Genomic DNA, 21,195 nt, shown 5'->3' with positions numbered 1-21,195 from the left:
ACGTACACCACGCGCTGATGCACCGCTGGCTGTACTCCAGCCCTGCTTTATGTGTGAGTTGACCAGATACTCCCTCAAATCAAACACAGCCTTCGCAGCTGTTCGGATGATAAATGCAATTAATTGTATTAATGAATGCAGCACATCAGATATGGCCTTTTTACTGAAAAAGAGCAAATGCCAGAAGGAAGAACTGCAAGGTTATGTATATGCAGCCATATACTCAACAGATGTCGAGGGAGGCTGAGGAAAGGGAACATATCTTTTATTTTCTTGCTTATAGCTGCTTTGTTGTGATGGAGGAAAAACCAGGATAGAGGAAAAACAATGATGAATTTCATGGAGGAAACATAAGTATTTTTATGCTAATACAACACATACAAACCCACAAACACGCTGTTACTCAGATCCCAAATGCAGAACAGCTCTGACTCGCGCATTCAATTCCTGTAACAGCAGTTACTAGTATAATTAATTACCTGCTCTGTCCTTTGGCAGATCAGGACCTTCCCCAGGAGTTTTTTGCCCCGTGCAGTGTTTGCGCTGGGCGTGCTTCCACACTGACAGCACCGACCTTCCTGCCACGGAGCTTACAAAGTACATTCAGTTCCATCGTACACTCGTTCCTACTCCTTCTTGCATTTTCACAAGGATCATAGTTTCCAATATTCAGTTAGAAACACTGGCAAAATAGCGGTAGAATCAAATTAAGGAACATACAGGTCCTGGTATGCAGATGGCAGGGACAAGGTGTTTGTTTGTGCTTTTTAAAGGAGTTTGATGCATGAGTACAGGTCACCTCCTGTTCCCATTTACCTCACTGGGAACAGGTCTGGCTGCAACATCATCGAACAAATGGGGGCGAAGGAAGTGACTTTCCAAACCACATTTAAATTAAGACCTGAAGTTAAGAGTAAAGAGCAGCCTCTGCAGAACATTCGTTTTGCATAATATACATTATGAGGACACAAGGGTAGTATTAAATTATTCAGAATGATGTTTTCCTCTGGAAATTACCCCTAGTAAGTGTTCAATATGGGAGCAGAAGGGGTGAAAGTTCAGAGAAGCTTTTGGACTGGAGGGCTCATCGTGAACAGTTCAACAACCTGTTGTATGACAGGATTAAGCACATGTGGCTTTACTTCTAGTTGGACTAAAGCTGGAAGAGTCCGGCTTAGCCTAACTTCTATTAAAAGATGGCAAGGAGTGTTCTCAAAGCAATGTGCTGTCTTGGAACCGCTTCAGTCAGATTCCTCTGCTGTGAGAACAAGAGCTCAGGGCTCGGAAAATGAGGCTGGTTCTTTCTGTGGTACCCAAACACCCCCAGCAGGATAATATTCCTTAGTAAAATGAGATGAACAGGCCTTGGATGTGCAACAATTGCAGTTCAGTTAATAAACAGCAAACACTGTTTGCAGGGGCTAAAAGATCTCAGACCTTTTAACAGAAAGAAAAAGAAGTAAAACAGGAAAACGTTTTCATCAGTCCAGTGATCAATGCCAGCAAAGGGTGATTTTGTTTTAAGTTAGTTCAAAACATCTCTAGATACTGGAAAATACTGAGGGCTGAAGTCTACCAATAAACATTTTCTTACGCTTCAACAGTTAAAAATATTCAGAGTAGGTAAAACCCAAACTTAATCTGCTCCCTTCTGAGACCAAGCAGCACTTTAGAATAATCATCGTTCACACACATCTCTTGCTGGGCAAGGAAATGCACAGGGAAGCACAGGAATCAATTATGCTTTCCATCCTGCTGGCTGAGTGGAATCCATTTCTGCAGCATCTCACATCCTCCGGACAGAAGATCATCCGTGCGACTGAAGAGGCTTTTTGGGAAGGTCACTGCCACCTCCGCTGGCAGCACCGCCTGGTCCAGGGAGAGAATGGGAGCACCTGGTGAGACCACACCTGGAATATTGTGTCCAGTTCTGGGCCCCTCAGTTCAAGAAGGACAGGGAACTGCTGGAGAGGGTCCAGCGTAGGGCAACAAAGATGATTAAGGGAGTGGAGCACCTCCCTTATGAGGAAAGGCTGAGGGAGCTGTGTCTCTTTAGTTTGGAGAAGAGGAGGCTGAGGGGTGACCTTATTAATGTTTATAAATATATAAAGGGTGAGTGCCATGAGGATGGAGCCAGGCTCTTTTCGTTGGCAACCAATGATAGGACAAGGGGTAATGGTATCAAGCTGGAACACAAGAGGTTCCACTTAAATTTGAGAAGAAACTTCTTCTCAGTGAGGGTGGCAGAGCCTGGAACAGGCTGCCCAGGGGGGTTGTGGAGTCTCCTTCTCTGGAGACATTCAAGACCCACCTGGACATGTTCCTGTGCAACCTCACCTGGGCGTTCCTGCTCCAGCAGGGGGATTGGACTGGATGATCTTTTGAGGTCCCTTCCAATCCCAAACATACTGTGATACTGTGATACCTGGAGCTGCTGCCGTGGTTTCACATCTATAGGTACTGCTTGCTGCCTGGCCAGGGGAAAAAACGTGCAAGAACTTGAGTTTAATGACATTTTATTGATTCTTTTCCATGGCTGAGGCCTCTCACAAGCCACATGAAGAGCCGGAGATCACAGCTTTAGTTGCACTGTCACTTTAATCTGGTACCTGTGGCTCTGCTGCTGAGTCACCCCTCCTTTCTCTACCCTCATTTACTTAGTCCTGACCCTCCCTTATGCTGGAACAAGCATTTTTTTAACTTTGTAGTAAACTGATCTGTATGAAAGATGACTTGATTTCTTTAGTTTTGTTTACTGCATCAGCACTGCTACTTGTGCCAGTATAAGCCGAGCGTCTTTTTGATAGCACTGCTCTTTATTCATGCTGGTGGAGTTACGCTGCAATTGTACTTCTCATAAATTCAAATTCAGAACCGAGTTGCAGAAAAGGGTAGAAATTTTCTAAATACAGTTTTGTACCACCGAGGAGGCTGATTTCCGTTCTTTTACTATTCCTGTGTCCACAACACATGAACAGTGCTTGTAATAGTGTTAAAATAGGAAGTCTGTACATGGTTGTTTGAAAACTGCAAATTCATTCTGGCTTCCCGCATGCTAATTTATTCAGACAAGCCCAAAGCTGTCCGCGTGGAACAGGGCCAATAGACCTTGTGCTAAAACATTAAGTATATAAGAAGGTACCTATCGGTGGTTCAGCCCTTCTCTTCAAAAATACCTTGAATACAGGACTGGAGAAGATGCTCATGCAGACAAGTGCTAAGCAGAGATCTCACAATGTGTTTTGGCAACTCCCACACATCCCTCCTGAGGAGACGGCAGTGGAGGTGCTGGAGCGATACCTGGGCTTTCACAAAGATGCATCTATTTTTAATGTCTATCGGGCCATCTCCTCCACAATGATAATTGGAGCGGTGCTGATCTCATCTCTGATGGCAGCGATCAGCACCAGACCCTGAGGTTGCTGCGGTTGGGCCAAACCAGCTATTTCAATTCGATACTGTCCACAAATGCAGGGAACAGAGTGGATATTTATAATACCTTGTCAGAAAAGGTGCTGGAGAAGACTTGACAATGTTTTTCAGATAGTAAGAAAGATAAAGTCTAAGAACAGTTCCACAGAATCACAGAATGTCAGGGATTGGAAGGGACCTGGAAAGCTCATCCAGTGCAATCCCCCCATGGAGCAGGAACACCCAGATGAGGTTACACAGGAAGGTGTCCAGGCGGGTTGGAATGTCTGCAGAGAAGGAGACTCCACAACCTCCCTGGGCAGCCTGGGCCAGGCTCTGCCACTCCCACTGAGAAGAAGTTTCTTCTCAAATTTAAGTGGAACCTCCTGTGTTACAGTTTGAGCCCATTACCCCTTGTCCTATCACTGGTTGTCACCGAGAAGAGCCTGGCTCCATCCTCCTGACACTCACCCTTTATATGTCTGTAAACATTACTGAGGTCACCCCTCAGTCTCCTCTTGTCCAGCTCCAGAGCCCCAGCTCCCTCAGCCTTTCCTCACACGGGAGATGCTCCACTCCCTTAATAATTTCCATTATGTACTACAGGAATATTTTTCTACATGAAAGATGCCAGCAAGAAGAAAATTTTCATTTAGTTCAAAATTTAAATTCTTACGGGAAGTGGAAAAGTTCTGAAGAAAGGGTTTTTCGTTACTATTAAACCCCTCACATTTTATAAGCAAACTGAAAACTGTTAACCCTTAACCTCAGTGTTTACAAATGGAAAATAATGGATCAGTCTACCACGATTCCAGCACAGTATTGAGGCTGGAACCACAGTAAAGAGTACTGGCTGCATTATTCCATTAGCATGAGCCGCCCTTAAAGTCGAAAGAAAATAAGAATGCTTCTACACCTGGTTTACACAAATCAAAATGCATGTATATCTATATAGGAACAAGTAATTGTCAAGAACTGCTAAAAACAAACTGATGTAGTAGGGTTTAATTTCTTCCATCTCCAAGAATCTACAATTATAAAAGTCTCATCTTCAAACGTTACAGGACATTTACATGAACTTTCCTCGCTCCTCCGCTTCTGTACAAATCATATACAATAAAAAGTTTCCGTTTTGTTATATGAACATTGGTTTGCACCTTAGTACAGATGAAAAGACTGTTCTCTGGCATCTGATTTCTTCCGCGGTGCCTGTGTATTGCAGCACAGAGCACTATGGATCCGCACTTCTGGAATCTTCAGCTTGGGTAACATGGACTGATCAACAGGCCACAGCTTCTGCAACTCCAAAGTTTCAAATAATGAGAAAATATACCACTTGTTTGTATAACAATCAACAGTTTATTAATGGATATGGTGAAATTTTAGCTATCCACCAAAGATGTGTAAAAAATTGTCATGAAAGTAAAAATAAATAAAGCTGTTTTTAAAATCAGTCTTGTTTTACATCTCCGTTCAGAATGCAACATTTAACACAAAGCTGTCATTAAAGTTTTAAAGAAGTCTACCGATATTCAAATTACAGCTTTTATGACAAATCTAATGAGAACTGAAACTGATTTGGTTTTAGGTTTAAAGACTTTCACATTCAAATACAGTGTCTCGTTTAGCACAACACTTCCTTTGACAGTGATGGGCAACAGTGATGACATATTGCTGTATTTTGACATAAGGCACTATGATATGAATATGCCATACACTTGCCTTATGTCACATATATCCATTGCTGACCAGTGACTTCTGTCAAATACAAAATGAAAAAGTTTCAGAATACAGTGCATTTTAATGAAGGACATCATGTGAAGTCTTCCAGCAAATGTTTTGAAGACATTTTGAAATACAAGCCTACATTTTAACATAAGCTTTTTGTCATGCTGCTTTTTTTTTTGCGACATCACTGGGGGGAATAGACTCATCAGCCATCACCAAGTCCCAATACACATTCTCAACCATCCTGCTCTGTTCTATTGCAGTCACTGTTCTTGAGACAAACTTGACCCAGAAGCTTTGTTCAAGTTCTCCTACAAACGTGCACACATTCAGGGCAGTCATTCGCTTTCATTCTCCTTTTGTTTGGCACCTGTTGACACAAGAGGAAAGGCACACGTGATTTCCTTACGCACGGAGCACTTGGCTTGTGGAAAAGCACAGCTCATTCTTAACACTGGAACTATGACCACGTTATCAGAGCCTTACTCCTGGATATAATTTATAAAGAATACACTGCAGGATTGCTAAATGCTAATGTAAAACAGAACAAGGAAGGCCTTGAGACCATATTGCTTCTAATGTCATTACTAATTTACCAGGACTTGCAAAGTAGCTTTGAAGATTCTCTCCAGCGCAAACATTTTCAAAGAATCCAACCAAAAAGCCCCACTTCAAATGTGTCCATCAGCTTAGATGCCAAGCTTAATCATAACAGCATCAAAAAATGAAGACCTGCTTGAGAACAAACTATGTAAGAATTCAGTTTAACTACACTGTGTCAACAGACCCATTTTTTTCTGGCTCAGAGGCAGATTTTGTGCACAGGAGGGATCTGAGAGACGTGTTCAGCAGGACAGTGTAGCATCTTGCCTCTTCTCCAGGTGCTCAGACGAGCCACACGCTGGGTAACGACTGAACCCTATGGTGAGTTTGGCTTCAGCGTCCAACTCTAGAGAGCAAAAAATCTCTTGCCAGCAACCTGGAGTTACTACTCGTAATGAATAATCAAAATACTGGATGTATTTAACGAATTCTTCAGTTTTTACAACAGAACTGATACTTTTTCCCCTAACATAGGCTGGTCTTAATTTCTGCAAGTCAATACATTTTCCTTTCTAGTCTGTGAAGAGAAATGGACACTTTTATGGCATGATTTATCTGATCATTCTTACACATCCACTTTAAGAGGTAAATCACACTCCAGACTACAAATTCGATCTACGTTGCAGGCATCCTCACTTCCTGAGACAAATCCCAACCTAAAATCAGGCAGTTGCCTGTGAACTCCAAACACCTAACTGCTCCTACAAATGCCTTCGCTCACCTCATCTCTTCCAGTGGCATAACCCTGTCGCTCTAACCCCTGTACTCCACACCAGACTCCTCCGCAGGCCAGTGACAACACTTAGAAGCTTCTTTGCTGGCTCAGTTTCCTGTCAGATCGACAAGCTAAAGCAGCTCACAGAGGGATCTCAACTGTGGGTGCTGCCACACGTTAAACACCAGAAGCACATGGCCCCGAGTATGGGAGCGGGAAATGCCCTTTTTAATTACAGGTATCAGCTCACAGGGTTGCAACTTCAGTGTCTGTGTAACTCCAGTGTAACAAAGCTCTTGGTTTGTCAGGCCCCAGATTCATCTTTTCTGTGTAAACTTTGCTCCGTTACCAGCAGGATCTACCTTTCGTTCCTTTCACAGAAAGCTCGGCTACATGTTCTTCCGGGCCATTAAAAGGAACCAGATTCACTGACATCTTTTCAGAAGAGAAATCTTACTAGCCTAAAAAGCTACATTAACTTTTTAAAAACCTACAGAGGAGAAAGACTTTTAGATTATCATGTTATCAGTGCAAGTAAGAGATCCCAGTCAAGCTCACATTTAGACTCTTTTAATAGGCATATCCAGTTCAATTTGCTTAGTCTGATTTTTTTTTTAGGCAAAATTGTAGTCCTCAAGACATTTTCTGTCTTCCTCACAAAGCCAAAAGAGGGCTTTGCTTTAGTTGTTGTGGCACTGAATGTGGTCAAAGTTACAATTATGAACATAAAGCAGGTTAGTAACTGGGGCCAAACTTAAAAAAACCCAACAAAAGCAAACCAACCCTCCCCACCCCACCCAACATTAAAGTAGCAGAAGTAAACCTATTGTGGGATACTCTTGTTAAAAGGAACCTGATCGTGTTTAGTAAAACACTAGAGATTTTATTGGAAGAATTCTGGTTGTTGGGGTGACATTTCTGAGACAGTTGTGCCAACCAAAGACCACAGCACAGGAATTTGGGAAGGTGCCCTATTGTAGATGTTGTCAGTATGTGCAACATTCAGCGTTATCCTGGTTAAAAAAATCATCAAAACCTTTTTTTTCTAAAAAGAAGCTATATGGACAGCAATGACGTTCATGAAGCTCCTGCCTGCATTCCTCAGTGAGCAAGAGACTGATGGTTAATATTTTGTCGGCTTTTTCCTGAAGCAAAATGTGAAGTGTATTTAAGAACTACGATAAAGCAGTTAGGAAAGCTGAAAATCCAAAGTTTGCTATTGACAAATAAAACCAGCAAGGTGTACAGAGTACCGCGTGATTTATGGCAAAGCTCAGAAAGCAACGTCCATACCTGCTGGTGTGAGTACCAAAGCTTGTAAAATGTCGGAAAGGGAGATGATACCCACAATGCTATCGGCTTCATTCACTACCACCAAACGATGAACCTGCAAGCAGCAAAAATATTTTGAGATATTTGCCTGATTTAAAATAATAGCTAAAGCAAAGAAAGAAAAAATGTACATTAGTGCAGTATGAAGACCAGTAATAAAATAAAGAATGGTTCCAAATGTTGGTGTTACTGATCTCACACAGCAGTACCAACATGCTCGCCCTATGTAAATGAAAACTAGTGCATTTTTTAAAAGAACCCAGCTATCTGACATCGCAACAAAATCAGATCTGAAGTGGCAGCTGAGCCATGATCTAGGTCTTAAAAATAATTTTGCTCTCCAAAAGTGGCACTTACATCAAACACTTTTCCTCAACGTACAGGCTCTGCTCAGCTCGGCCTGCGGTCTCAACAAATAACATACAGGAAAAAAAAAGGCTTCCTTCTGACAAATACTTTCTCAGGGAGAGGCACAGCACTAACATTTGTTTCTTGATACATCTAAGTTGGTTTTAACTTGATTTTTTTGGTAGGGCTACACTAAGTGCCAAATCCTCGTGTTGCATGAGGACAGAAGAAAAGACTGAACCCACCTAGTGCAGCCTCCCTGCAGAGTTAATATACACAAGTATACAACTTGGAAGAAACATTAATCAACTGTAAGGCTATATTTTTAAACAATTATCTTATCCTTACAAATCTATTCTAGGAAACGTTTTATAGCACAGCGTTTTTGTTCTAAGTGTAGGAAAAGTAGGTGGATAGTCCTGTGTCCAGAGGCTCATGGGCCAGAGCAGGTGATGGCACTGAAAGCCCCACTGCAGAACCAGAGCATCCTACTACGTGCTCACTTTTTACGCAAGTGAATTCTCTCTCTCTACTATTTTAAGTTTAAATAATTAGCTATAATGGTGAAGAAAATGAAAATAATTTGTCATCTTCTCATAGGGGTGATAGCAAGAAAGCATCAGTCTTGATTTAATGGGTATGTTCATTTATGGTTAAGTTCAAGCACTTCAATGCTAGTGAGATACAAGAAAAGAGGAGCTGTGAATTATTTGAACAATCATACCCACCTGACATGGGGAAGAAAGAAAATGAGGGGGAAGGGAGAGAAAAATTTAATTGCTTTTTGATGAAACTATGTTGGCGATATTTTAGATGGGGTTATTAGTTTTTGTCTATGCATGTGTTTAATCATTTTATTCTTCTCTCAGTGTAATGAATTCAAGAAAAATGGACAATGTAATGGTTTCATTTCCAGTAGATCAAGCACTCGTCTGGCAGCTAAAAATAGCCCGTAGTTTTGACTGACCTGCTTTTACACATAATCACACTATGTTCGGACTAAACCAAAGGGTAGGAGCTGTTCTTAAAATCCTAATATCTAAAGCTTCTTAAGGTAGTGACAAAGTTACCCATGTTTGAAATTCGTTCATAAGCAATGCTAAAATTATTCCATTTCAGGAAGAAGCTCAAGCAGATGCAGAAAGTTACAAGTAAAAATTGCCTAAAGGGGGTTCTAAGGGGTTATTAGCAAAGTAGGAAGTTTTACTCATACCAAGTACCATATGTGGTTACAGCCTTGAAGATAAAAACATAATAATCTTGTAATTGAAGAAGTTAAAACATCTCAATGGAGTTGATCACAACTTGGAGACAACAGAAATTGGTAATGCTGATTTTCTTCTGCAGAGGCGTAACAGAGGAGGAAGAATTGCCCTGTTTCCCCAAAAATAAGGCAAGGTCTTATATTAATTTTTGCTCCAAAAGATGCTCACCTTTTTACATTTATAGCTGCCTGGAGGCTATTTAGATTAATTTTTTAATGAACTGTAACTAGGGCTTATTTTTGGAGTAGGCCTTATATTTCAAGCATCCTCAAAAACCCTGAAAAACCACGCTAGGGCTTATTTTCAGGGGATGTCTTATTTTTGCAGAAACAGGGTACACACTTGTTCACCCCTGTGTAGAAGAAAGTTCCCTGTGCTAACAAACACGATAAACACCACAAAAAGAATGGCAAGCACACAGATAAATCGTTCACAAGAGCGGTTAGTGAAGGCTTCTTCACAAGAACTTGTTTTCTGGCCCTGTTTCACAGTATTTCTATGACAGCAGTGCAGGATTCCATATGCAGTAACTAATTGTACTCATTAAATTTCCTGAATAATAGGGCAATCAACCTAGCTATAAGATGGAGTTGGTAGAACTGTTAAGATGGAGTTTATAGAATTATTAGTCTGCAAAATGTGTGGCAGGCTTGGAAGAAACACTTTGCATTCCGTTCAGTTAATGTCATAATACTCTGTTATTTGTGCTTGTTTTATTACAGATGTACTGTATATTTTCCATATCTCTATGAGTCTATAAAGCAAACTGATACCTAACACATGTAGGTATGAAAAAAAAGACTTCCACCAAGTAACCAAAATAACTTCAAAAGGATCATTTTGTACTGTTTATTAGTTTGGTAACACAAGTTTGAACTCACAGTGAAGGGCAAAACAAAGAGTGAACTCACCTCAGCCTTCACTATTCTATCCACAATGGTCTCCAGTGTTTCCAGCATACTACACTTTACAACACCTTCAAAATACTGCGAACGGTGCTGTAGCGCTTGCGTCACCGTGATATCTAGGTTATTATATGTTTTTTCAGCAGCAAGATTCTGGAAAACAAAACCAAACCATCAGGGCACGTAACACATCTCAGTACTTAGGAGAGAACTCAAAGTAATAGTTTAGCATCAAGTAGACAGCCATTTCTGGTGTAAATTCAGCCTGTTCCAAATCATACATCAAACAAAGCAGATTCTCTTCAGCTTCAGGATTTGGGAACAGTCAAGCATGCAATTATGTTCAACATGATATGATAGACTGGGTTAATTGATAAAATATTGGTATTTTGTTATATGCATTAGGCCAGTGAAAATCTCTCTCCTCTCCTGTCTGGTATTTGGCTTGAAGTTGCTCATCCTACTTTTATAATGAATAGAAAATGTAAAGATTTTAGAATATACAGAATATACTTGAAGAATATCCAATTTTATGCTGTTTTTCATCGGACAGGGGAGGACACCAACTGCTCTGAACGCCATCCATGGAAGTCTAGTGAGGGAACAAATTAGTTTTGTTCACTTTTCTTATTGCTGGGCTCAAACTCCCTCTCCTGGACTGTGCTGGCACTGCCATTTGGCAGCAATTTCTGTGTGTATGTATATTTTAATAACTACTATAAAAACAATATAAATGAAAATCCATCACCACCACTAAAAGTAAGAAGATTAAAAGTGTGAAAGCCAATATTCTCAACTTTCATTTTAATAACAGGACCAGGCTTGCAGCAAGAGGACCTTGCCCAGACCAGTAAAAGCTCTTTTTGTAGGTCACAGTGATGCTTTGATAGTGTTGGCACAACCTGGCCTGTTTATTTTGTGTACTGAAGCACTGAAGAACAAACACAGACCTTTAAAATGAAAACACTGGACCACGCAATAAAATGAAAGTAATTTTTGGCTAGAATATACTGTGATTGGTCAAGTTTTTGGATTGAATTACACTGAATGTGACAAGATTGTTTTGAGATGATAATGAAGATACAAGCAGGTGGAGTTAACTCAGTTAACTAATTCCTAATGAAGGATGCTCAGAAAATACAACAAGCATCTGCAAAATGAAGCCGCCTTTCCCACAATAACTACCGTAATATAAAGCTATGTCTATACCATTACACCATTCTCAAGTTTCCCTCATCAAGAACATGAAAATTAATTCAGAACCTCAGAGGTGATTTTCTTCTACAAATATAAGCTAGCTGGCAAAGTAAATGAAGTATTATGCATCTTCAAGCTGCTGTGTTGTAAAGACATTAAAGAGTACATCCAGATTCAAACCCAGTTGATGCTCAAGGATGCCATATCACTGAGAACAACACATCTTTCCCCCCCAATTAATAAGCAAACTAGTATATGTGAGGAAAATCTCAAATACACAATAGATGCCCTAACTCTTTCCCATGTTACCAGCTAGAAGCAAATGATTATATCCTAAAGCCTTTGTAGTTGTCTTCTTTGTTGTAGTCTCAATATATATTTTTTCCGAAGATAAAGCATCTCAAAAATCCTATAACTTATGTTGCCCCATCAATTAAAATGAGAAGAATAAGCGAAAAACATAAGGAACTCTCTCCCTTTTGGTATCTTTCTGAAAAAGAATGGGTAATAAGGGAAACATAACCTTCCTCAGTCTAACACAGTGACAAGGCAAATTGAAACACTGAACCCACCAACTGTGAAATGTCATTGTCTCTGCTATGTTAGATCACCCTTGGGACAGCTACTGCCTATTCTCTGAGCAGCCTTTATGGCACAACAGTGTCTTACACAGCAGAGAATCCCAAAGAACAAAAAACAAACGCCTAGAAAAGAGAGTTAAGACCAGTGACATGGTGAAATTTTCAGTATTAAGTGAACTGTTTGCAGCCACAAGTGTAAAGTATTTCCATTTGGGACTATCGTCCCTGTTTCTGAAAGCACACAGCATTTCAGACATCTGGATTCTTCATTAGCACCAGCAAGCTGGTGGAATAAGCAACTTGGGCACTTACAACTCTAAGAAATAAGGTAGCTACCAGAATTTCCAATTAGAAGGAAGATCCATACAGCTGGGATGGGACAGAGGTAAAAACACTGAATATATCTTTCAAGATTTTAAAGAGCACAAGAACAGAGAGCCCTTCCTCTCCAAGGGTGGCGAATCACAGCATCAATCTGACTGTGATGTTGCAACTCCCAAAGGAAAACCAGAAACAGTGGCCTGAATTAGACGTAAACCAGAAGGAACACAGACACAATACTCTGGAGTGTGAGACTTGCACAAAAGAATGGGCCAAGTAGTTTTAATTCGCCGAGAAGGTCAAGTCGCACAAAGCACCCAGACTGCGTGAAGAAATCTGCGTTCTCTTTGAAAATGGACAGTGGAACGTCAGCGACTGGGAGAGTCCATCTCAAAGATAGAAACAAATGGAAAAAACCCTATGCCCTCTGTAATAGTACAGCCAGATCTGACTTTGGGTGACATTCAGAGCAGTAGATACTTGACTAAGGACAGCTTAATTAAAAAATAATAATTAAAAAGTGATGTGCAGGGTGAAATGAATCTGTTTTATTCAATTTGTTAATTAAAGCCTAAAGAACGAAATAGCCAAAAAATGACATATTAACAAATTAACTTGCAAATGCTTACTGCATATAAAATATTTAATACCACTTAAGAGATATACTTACTATTACATCAAATTTGGAATAAATATCTACAACTTTTCCTAAAAAGAAAAACAAAAATTAGTAAAGTACTTAAAATATAAAATCAGTTTTCTTGCTTCTTTCTTTCATTCCTTATTTCATAATTACATAGACAGAAAACAGACAGATCAAGGAGGAAAGATGGGGAAAAAAACCAACCCCAAACAACCCACCAAACCATGAAGATCTTCCAAGCCTATCAACCTACATCTTGCATAAATGTCTTTATATTCTCTTTTCTCCACCCTGCCTTTGTTCTTCAAGTTTTTTTAATTCTTTCTGTCTTCCTCTCCTCCTCCCCAAATCAATCCAGAACTCAGCACCGTTTATCTTACCCCACTTTTGTCCACAGAACACCCAGCACCCACCTGACTCATCCACAACGGGCAATGCCGATATCCTTCTCTCTACAAATATATTCAAGGCTTTAATGATAGGAGTGTCGGGATGGATGAAGGCAATGTTGTGGTAAGTTCCTATTCCAAGTTCATCCAGATTCTTCTTCATAAAGGCAGGCTTTGGCATCTCTGACATCTAGGACAGGCAGAATTCATGTATTTACAGCGCAGTTTTGGTGCATCCACCAAGTTTTCGACATCTACCATGTTTCCATATGACTGGTATATACATTAGGAGATGCGTATTCAGTCACTCATCTACAGCCTCCAAGTGATCGTTACTGACTGTTACAGTAATCTGCTACTAGATTAAGGTAAAGCCAAAACAAGCCCAGATCTCGAAGCATTAGTTGTGTTCAAAGCAGCTCTAAATTAAGACTATGTCACTAAATTTTTTGCTCATTTATTTATTTTTGTAGTGAGGCATCACTAAAAGCTTTTGATCCTACGCTACCAAACTGGAGGGAGAAAACAGCAAAACACACTATACACCAAATACTTATTTTGAACTCCTGTTGCTTTGTTTGGTCCCCTATTCATTCCTGTGGCTGCAATAAGCTACAGTAACAATAATCTTGTCTCTGGGAGACAATTCCTTTTTCTATTTGTGTAAAAAAGTTTCCGAAGCCAAGTAAATCTTCCAGAAAGGACAACAAACTACTCAAATAGCCAACTCCTTGTTGTTTAGGTTTCTTTAAGTGTCTAAACCAAAGTCAATGTACAGGTCCTACATCAAGCTTTAATTTCTCCATTATTAAGAATGATACAGACACAAAGAATATGGAGGCGTATCAAGAAATTTCTGCATTAAGACTCAAATGACCTTAAAATGCCTACTGAAAAAAAAAAAATATCAGTTAGGCAAAGTGACTTTGAATACTTACAAAAAGCTGGAGGAACTTGAGGATTCTTTTATGGGTAAGTATATAAAGTGCATTTCCACTGACAGGATCTATAACTGGCAATCTGTGGATTTTGTTTTTGATCAATGAATATACAGCATCAAAAAGGCTGAAGAGAAAAAAATAGGGTTTTTCATGTATCCCAGCTGGCAATGAGTAATGTCAAGTGATATATACACATATTTACAAACACCCAGGAAGTACATATCATAAGTAATTATTTATATTATCTTTAATGTTGTAGAAAACAAAAGAGATTTCAAATTAACTTGCAAGATGATGATAAAACAGCTGACAACCAACTGCAGTAAATTAGTAAGTCAAAGAAGTCACTAAAACTTTGCTAAACACCTTGTCGCTGGAGTAGGTGTTTTCCCATACGCTGTATGTTCTGAGTTCACTATAGGGATGAATTTTTCCCATCGGATATACATGGAGCCAGGATTCCCACTGGAGATTCCATTCCTGAGTAAGGATTTAACTACTCCTGGAACAAGCATTTAACTACTCCTAAGTGCTGCCATCTGATTGCCACAGAACCTGAATCCATTTCTGGCCCAGGTCTGAAGTCGACTTGCTGTACCATTTTATATACATCCTACTGCATCTTCTTTATTGCAACACTTCTTTGACTGAAAGCAATTATACTGTTTTGTTGTCTTAACGATACTCTTTGCAACAAGCTACTACTCAAAATACACTCCTTAGGACTTCACTGAGTAACTTATTCATGACTTGGCAGCCATTCTATCGACAACAGAACATATAATTACTTGAGGCAATCACTAAGTTCCCATCACCAGCTTCCTTTGCTAGGGCACGAGCAATTGTATTCCACAAACTTAAAGAACCAGAACACCACTCTCCAGTTCAGAAATTTAGTAGTACTTAAGTGATCAACTAAAGCTCTCTCTCAAGTTACCTTTGGTAAATAAGGTATAATGACAGTTCAAAAACTATTTCTTTTAAGTTTCATCAAGAAGAAAAGGACAGTTGTTTATATTTTAAGGAACACAACCTAGCAGCAGAGCAGAACAAAACACAGAGGTACTATCTTTCGTTTAGCTAAGGAAAGCAATTTGCATTGAAAAGTAAGTTTTCAGTGACTATGGTTGCTGAGAAGACGACAGCTGAAAGGCTCTGGACTGTTTTGGTGTTTCATTAAACAAACATGACTTGCAGGCGAGCTTGAAGGGTCATCATGCTGACTCTTTTCTGCATATTTTCAGGCAATTAATTTTGATCCATGTCTAGTTCATTTACCATAAGTATTACACTGATAAAAGACAAAAAAGTTTAACTAAAAATTATCTTTTTTGGATAATTAACTTGCAATAGAAAGCTCCCAGACCTCCTTGATTATATTAAAAGATATTGTGCACTCGTTTACAATATAAATTGTTTCTTATTAATTCAGTGTTGACCTCGAGTTAGTTTATTTCATGTTAAGCAGACTGAAAAGCAAAATCCTACCTTGCATCTGGGGAGATGTTCACTAAAGGTTTAAATGTCTCTTGCAAATAAAGCTCTGTGTACAGAAAATTAAATATACCGTTACCACTTTATTGGAAAACATTAGCTTTTTTATGATAACATTTTATTAATTCATTCATACAAAATTAAGGAGAAGAGAGAGCAATATACACAGTTACTTTAGATATTCTACCACTTATGCACATTCCTCTATATTGACATTAAAAATAGAGAAGTTTTAAGAGTGGGACTAAAGTGGTTACCACCAGGGGTCACTGCGCGACAGTAAGTAATTCTTCACCAGTTCCTTTCATGGGAGGGTCTGCTGCATACATACTTCTATATGCTATATCATAGCATATAGTCTATTTTTGCCATAAAGCTTCCCTGCTTTCTAGTCACCTCACATAATTCACTCCGGCATCGTTTTCTGCTCATCCATCAGCTCATGCAATATGTAGGGTCATCTATTCATTCTGCATCCTGGCTCCAACACGTTGCCATTCCACATATACTCATCGACTCTATGGCCATACATTAGAAAGTATATGGATAAAGAAAAGCTAAGTCTATGATTAATTAAAAATCCACTATACTGAGAAGCATTAGAACATATTAAATTATCAACAAGTAGTAATTCTTACCCCTCCAGGTTTCTATCTTGTGCTCCTCCAATTCATAAATCTGAACCTACAATGGGTAGAAAGTTTAACCCGAAGAATTAATTTTAAACCCAACATCATTAACAATATTATAAATATTTGAATAATTACATTTCCTTGCAGCAATCTAACAGAGTAAGAAGAGCCCAGAATAACATGTCTCGGCAGTAACAAGAGGAGTAGGGTGTAATCCTGCTCAATGCAGGGTACCATACCAGACCCACCATCTCAGGGGACTGGAGAGATCTTTCAGCTGTCTAGGTTTGTTGTCTAGAACTCTTTTAGACTCAAAGCCATCTCTTTCCTCAGTAATATATTGCACCTTAATTATGCCAGAGCAAACCCTTTGATGATTCTTCACACTCAAACCAGTGAAAAGCTCACCCTGATCACTTGACGCTGACAGAGATGAATTTCACTGTTCCTCAACTACAAAGAAGCAAGAGCACTTGGTTTAGTGCTCAGTTCAATCACAAGAACCAACATTATACCGCTCCCCCTGCTCCCAAGTTTAATAATTTACTGATGTTACATTCTTCAAATGTTTTTGGACACTGCACCCAAGCCGTGCGTGCTCTCAGCATTTCTCCTGTGCAAACAGCGGTGCTCATCTGACCCGTGTTCAGCTCGTCCCCAGGACCAAATAGGCCAGAAAAAAGTTACCAAAAAGTTGTTTTCTGCTGGTTTAGCTTCTTTAACTGGCTCAAAAAAACCCCAGGCAAATGATACTGGACAAAAGATGGGGCAAGTCTGCAGCTTTTGATGGCTGCTTATCATCAGATCAGTGTGGTGTTCACATCAAACCACCCTCAGGAGTCCAGTCTTCAAAGTTCTTGGACCACGCTATAGGGAGAAACGGCCTGAAGGCTCTTCAGTCATTTAAAAATATTATCTAATACATGAACAGCAACATGCTGCACAACGTGTATGATGTGATGCATTTAGAAAAAAATGACTAAAGTAATTAAAAATGTTTCTTTTAGCATAATTTTACCTATTAAGACTAGAATATTCTCTGATGGAACTTTTTTGTTTTTGATAGAAGACTGCATCCATCACTCAAGTCAAATGTCACTTCTCAGCTATCCCTCCCTACTGCTGCCGTTTTAAGCACAACCTATGGAATAGGATGTTAGACAACGTAAACAGGAGTGACAACAGTCAGACCTTAGGGACATAAGGGACCTTAGACCTTACTTGGAAACACTGGTAGTATTGAGATTGAGGGTCATTACAATATGGAAACCACTTTAAGGAAGTCACCAGCGTGCAATCACTTTTCATTTGCTTCTCCCCCTACTCCTTGTAGGAGAAAAATATATATATATATATATATATACACATTCTTTAACAGAAAGAAAGGACATTGCACCATATAATGGGCATGTGACAAGAATTTCACCATAAATTTTAAAAATTAACATTAGCTGTGTGAAGCCTAATGCATCACATAAGCGCTTCATCCAACTCTTCTTGATTTTTTTTTTTAGCTAATAAAACATAGTACATATGTTTTAATTGGTAAAGGGGGAATTGTGATTTGACAGGAACAAGAGAGGGATGTAAATGTTGGTATGAACATGCAAGCAAGAAAATGTCATCAACTGACCGCCAATGGGAATTTTAAATTATGGTTAATTGAAGCCAACAGATCTCCAAGTGATTGTGCAAGTCGGCCATGTAGCTAAAATATTTGCATACATTTAACTGGTTTAACTTGTTCATTCTACACCATCACTCTGAGAACAGAGTAACCTTTTAATGCATCTGAGCCTCCGTAAGCTGGTGTTCTGCTGAACTCTGCACACTTCACAACAGCTCTATCACGGTCATGAGACAGAAATGACTTATAAACCTGTGAACCACACATAGCTACAGACTTGATTTTTAAATACGATGAACTTTTTAATGTAACTTCAAGATGTTTCCCCCCCCACCCCCACCCCAAATGCTTTTTGGTTGATATTTGCCATTTATATAGAGTTCTGATTACTATTGAAATATGTGCTTCGAATCAACCTGAATACAAATACATCCAGGGCTCATTAAGTATTTTCCTTCATACTTTCAACGTCACATCCAGCTTTTAGTAAGTATGTTATGCCAGGTCCTTCATCCCAAATGCATTAGTCATTAGTTGCAATACTAAAACGAAGGCTATCATTATGGTAAGCACCACAAAAAACATCATCAATGGTAGTACTCATTAAGGAAATGCCTCATGTTTATACATGTATAACTGAATAAGACAGAGTATGTTACCTTCATGGCTAAAGCTACAACTGAACCCAGGTACCCAGATATCGTTCTAAGACCTTCCTCACAAAGCCACCTTTTCTTTCAAAAATATACCCCCAGGGAGTACACCCATGACATATCAAAGCTTCCAAAGACACTACTGCTACTAAATCAGTTTGATATTTCAGTTTCTGTACTGCATGGCAAATGGTAAAAGTACAGCTTAACATTATACTTACCATTGGAGACTTATAGTATCTATGCAGTATGTTAATGAAATCTGTAATTGTTAACATTCCTGTAACAAGGGACAGATAAGAAACACATTTTTCAGATATACACTGAATGTATAGAACTTCCAGGTATTTTCTCTATTTGCATTCACAATATAGAATTTAATAAACATTAAATCCATGTAACATAGTATTTGTATTGGGCCGATCAACAGTGGAATTCCGAAACTATGTATTCGCTTTCATATTGATACAATACTTCAGAATAAAAACACACCTCTGGATTAATGTTCAAAATTACAACCTATGTGCTTCTCCTTTCAACGTGACCCGAAAAAAAACCTGGAATCCACCTGTATCAACCCCAAAAGCGTGGAAAGAAAAGAGGGAGTCTAGAACATATTTAAAGGTTGGAGGGGTATCCTTGTCTTTTTTTGTTGTTTGTTTTAATGAGACACATTTCCATTAGGACTTGCCAAGTCAAGCAGACTCTCAGACTCAAATGAAGAAACACTATAATCCATTTTCTTGAATACTGCTTACTAAAGAACGTAATTCAATTGTTTCCACAGTAATCCTCAACAGCTGAATTGAAATGTGACTTTTAAAAGAAGAGCTACTACATCCATAGTTTATACATTTCAACCACTAATACCAAACTATGTAATATAATATTATTAGTTTAGTTACCTGAAAATATTAATCTTTTTTGAGCTTTCAAGTTCTAAATGTGAGAAGATGTAATTGCTCCACTGTTTACTACTCTTACATCTAAACTGAAGAAACTAAGAAATGGGGAAGGGAAAAATTAATCCACAGGTCAGCCTTAAATTACTAGAGCTTATAGACAGAAAATGAAAATAAATATAAGAGAGCATTCCTATGATATACTGCATAGAACTACTGTTTTTCCCCCCTTGGATTTAAACTATTTTAAGAAATACTTCAAAAAGCATCTACCATTCATTTTCAGGAATCCTCACTGCCTATTCCAGGTCACAACAATTACATATCATATTTATAAGTGGCATTATCACCCTGTTTTCTAACCGCAGAGATCTAGTCTTAGAACATTATTGTTGTGGCAATTAATGACATAGTTTTTTTAAAAGCAATACACAGATCTAAGGCTTTTCTCCCAATAGGGGTAATTTCTGTAGCATTCAACATTCGTTCTGGTATTTAAGGATTTCTCAGTGCACCACACTGAGAACATGCAGAGGAAGACATGCTCGTATCGCATGTAAATTAGGATCCTGTAACATTAAATTCTTTTTCTAGTACCTATGTTCAAATTTCCTTTTGGTGATCATTACCTTTATTTTTAAATACACAGTGAAACGCACATATTGGAGATGGAATTTCAGAAGCCCAGGACCTACAAGAACCATCACGGTTCTCAAAGTACAGTGATGCTATGAAAATCAGCAACATCTCATTCCTCACCAGAAGGAAAAAATAAACCTTTTTTGCCAGTGCACCTCTAGACCACTTTCTGCACCAGTAAAGCACTCTGGAAATTCAGGTAATGAGCCATGTTAGAACCACTTACCTACAAAACTCTGTTTTTTGCTCTCCCACAGTGGAGCTGCTCTCACACCATTTGCCACCAAGGCAAAAAAGGCTTTCTTTACCTGCAAGAAGAATGAACCACTCATCTTTGCTCTTCATTGAGCATACAAAACACCAACAGGTTTCCCCAGTTACTAGACAAAAACGCAGTATAAACTGGTAGCTGATGTTCAAAATGGCACAAAAACTACACATAACAATTCAAAACTTTAAGCCCTTTAGTTCTAAAATGGTAAAAAGCGTAGCAAAACCAGATCTGTTTTTTTTGTTAGGTGAATATTCTATGTGAAAGCCTCTGATGAACACGTAAGCTGAAAAGGTACGCTCACTAACCCCAAATTTATTCCTGTTTGCTATCATCCATAAAAAGTTGTATCCTCCAAAAAGATGACTTTTTTAAATAAATCTGTAGTTAACATAATTATCACAAGTGCACAGTTTACAGATATAGCTCAACATTTGAAGACTGTACTATATTCCAGTTAATGTTCACTATATCAACAACTGCATAGAAGAGACTGAAACAATAGAAGTTTCATTTCCTCTTCAACTTTTAGACTCAAAATTTCTACAAATTAAAAGGGATTGTTTGATTATTTTAAACATGACTGAAAGTTAAAAGG

General features: G+C 38.9%; 1 protein-coding gene across 3 annotated transcripts in view; it reads right to left on the bottom strand.

Moving 5' to 3' along the window:
* Positions 1-5,477: 5,477 nt before the first annotated feature.
* PRKAG2 (protein kinase AMP-activated non-catalytic subunit gamma 2) overlaps positions 5,478-21,195 on the bottom strand; it is a gene marked incomplete at both ends in the record, with an annotated part of 223,964 nt that continues 208,246 nt past the window's right edge. For all 3 annotated transcript variants that reach the window (XM_080338959.1, XM_080338960.1, XM_080338961.1), the window contains 10 exons: positions 5,478-5,509; positions 7,751-7,844; positions 10,314-10,460; positions 13,077-13,114; positions 13,463-13,628; positions 14,377-14,503; positions 15,868-15,922; positions 16,512-16,557; positions 19,007-19,065; positions 20,553-20,634. In XM_080338959.1, the coding sequence (XP_080195085.1) occupies positions 5,478-5,509; positions 7,751-7,844; positions 10,314-10,460; positions 13,077-13,114; positions 13,463-13,628; positions 14,377-14,503; positions 15,868-15,922; positions 16,512-16,557; positions 19,007-19,065; positions 20,553-20,634 (846 nt within the window). The remainder of the gene's footprint in view (positions 5,510-7,750; positions 7,845-10,313; positions 10,461-13,076; positions 13,115-13,462; positions 13,629-14,376; positions 14,504-15,867; positions 15,923-16,511; positions 16,558-19,006; positions 19,066-20,552; positions 20,635-21,195) is intronic.

Source organism: Nesoenas mayeri (assembly GCF_963082525.1).
Source record: "Nesoenas mayeri genome assembly, chromosome: 2".
In the NCBI taxonomy this organism is placed as follows: domain Eukaryota; kingdom Metazoa; phylum Chordata; class Aves; order Columbiformes; family Columbidae; genus Nesoenas; species Nesoenas mayeri.
Note: the sequence above shows the minus strand (reverse complement) of the source record. Positions and strands in the feature narration are given on the sequence as shown.